The 2092-nt window shown below is 67.1% G+C and overlaps 1 protein-coding gene across 1 annotated transcript; it reads left to right on the top strand.

Moving 5' to 3' along the window:
* Positions 1-129: 129 nt before the first annotated feature.
* MNEG_15556 (hypothetical protein) lies at positions 130-1743 on the top strand (the record flags this gene model as incomplete). The annotated part of the gene is made up of 5 exons (XM_014035973.1): positions 130-360; positions 579-803; positions 1023-1139; positions 1325-1474; positions 1711-1743. 5 exons carry the CDS (start codon positions 130-132, stop codon positions 1741-1743), a joined length of 756 nt encoding a protein of 251 aa, XP_013891427.1.
* Positions 1744-2092: the final 349 nt, after the last annotated feature.

Raw genomic sequence — 2092 nt, 5'->3', positions numbered from 1 at the left:
CCCCCCCCCTGCCCCGCCGCGTTCACCCGCGCCTTTCGCTTCGCCACGGGCTGGCCCTTGTCGCGCGTCCTCCCCCGTGTCTGGCGTCGCTTTTTTGGCGCCGATTTATGCCCGATTTTGCGCCGCAAAATGGACACCTGGGATCGGCGTCACACCACCCCCCCCACCCCTCGGCACGATTCATGCATCGCCACAACCACTACTATCACCACCATTCTCGCCATCGTTCCTACCACGATCACGAACCGCCACCCCCGCCAGGTGCCTGTCGTGTTCTTCAGCCTGCTACGCAAGGGCACCCCAGACCGCGACCGCAGCGAGGCCAAGCTAGCAGAGGCGTTCGACTTTGTGGCTTCGCAGGTCGGCCACCGCTTTGCACACGCGCGCGCGTCGTGTGCACCACGGCCGTGCATGCATGTGCACTCCTTTCTCCTTACCTTGGCCGCAGCGCTTCCCTGTGAGCCGCGGGCTCCGGCTCATCGCGACTGCCGACGGGGCGGCCCGACGCGCACGCGGCGCCCTCGCACCTCACGCGCGCCCGCTCCGCGCCGCCGCACACCGGCTCGCGCCGCCTGCAGCTGCGCGGCGCGCACAGCCTGCCGGTGACGTACATAGCGCTCGACTGGCACCAGCTGGACAAGGAGCTGGGCAGCGAGAAGCTGGTTGAGGCGTTCTGGTCCACACTCTCAGCAGTGGCGCCCGCGCAGGCAAGCCCCGACGCGCCCCACCCCTGGCAAAAACGCAACCCCGCGTTTCACCCGCCTGTTGGGCTGCCCCTGCTGCAGCTGTCGCTGTGGGGCCGGGTCAGGGGCGCCCGGCCTGCAGCCCCTCGCTTCTGAATTGGTGCCGACGCTCCGGTCTCTGTGGCAAACGATGGGCTGGCCGGGCCTGCGCGGAGGCTGCGGCCCGTGCAACGAGCGCTGCCTGCGGGCACTCTGCGCCTCCCAGCTGTGGAGCTGAAGCATGCAAGTGAGGCGAGGCGAAAGGTCTGATTTTCGGCGTGTGTGCGTGTGCGTCCGCAGGGCTTTGCGCTGGGCACCGTGGCCAAGGTGGGGCCGGACCACACTGAGGCGACGCCCGTGGAGCTCGGGGCGGCAGGCGGCGGCGGGGGCGGCGGATTTGTGGTTGCGGGTCAGCGGGTGAGCCGGCGGCGACGCCCTGTGTGTTGCCATCTGTCCGCTGTCGTCCGCGTCGGCTGCGGTGCGGATGGGCTCCTGGAAATCTCCCCTCCAGGGCGTGGTGCTGTTGAGCTTTGGGCTTGAAAACAAGCACGGCGGAAGATGGGGCGAGTTGCTGCTTTCTATCCAAAACACTGCCCTCACAGGTGCCCGACGGCCCGGCCGGCCGCTGCGTCAGCGCGTGCGGGCGCGGGTGGCGCGTGCAGTGGCTAAAGCAGCAGCGCGGCGTGACGCGGTACAATTGTGCCGACAGCCTCGACCGGACGAATGTCGGGAGCTACTTTGGGGCGGTGCAGGTGAGGCATGGGGCAAGGGTGTGGCATGGCTGCGTGTGAAAGTGTGTGCTTGCGCGCGCGCACGTGAGTGTGCGTGCACATGTGAGTTTGTGTGTGTGTATGTGAGTGTGTGTGTGTGTGTGTGTGTTTTGGGTGGGGGCATGCGTGCGCGCGTGCGCGTGCATGCGAATGTGCGTGTGCGCACGTGTGCCCTGCATGGTTGTGGCTGTGGGTTTGCAGTGGCTGTGGGTTTGCAGCGGGGAGGGGCGACCTCCGGCGCTCAGCAGTGATCCTTTTTGGCCTAGGGCGCTCCCCCTGCCAAACCCTGAGCTGCGCCGCCCAACCCCCTGACTAATGTCTTGCCACCCTTGTGCACGTTCCTTCCCTTCTCTCACCCTTGTCCCCGTCTCCATCCTTCTCAGCTCACCCCTAGTTCAACAACTCACCCCTGATTTGAAAACTCACCCCTGATATGAAAACTCCAACCTCAACCCCCACCCACCCAAAACCAAAGGTGCTCGTGGAGCAGTGCCGCGAATTGGACGTCGCGATCGCAGCCACCTCATCCGGCGCCGCCACCGTCGCCCGCCAGGCAATGCTGCGCCGCCAGGCCGCGCTCGCCGCCGCGGCGGCGGCGAC

This window comes from Monoraphidium neglectum, assembly GCF_000611645.1.
Source record: "Monoraphidium neglectum strain SAG 48.87 unplaced genomic scaffold scaffold05433, whole genome shotgun sequence".
Lineage (NCBI taxonomy): Eukaryota > Viridiplantae > Chlorophyta > Chlorophyceae > Sphaeropleales > Selenastraceae > Monoraphidium > Monoraphidium neglectum.
Note: the sequence above shows the minus strand (reverse complement) of the source record. Positions and strands in the feature narration are given on the sequence as shown.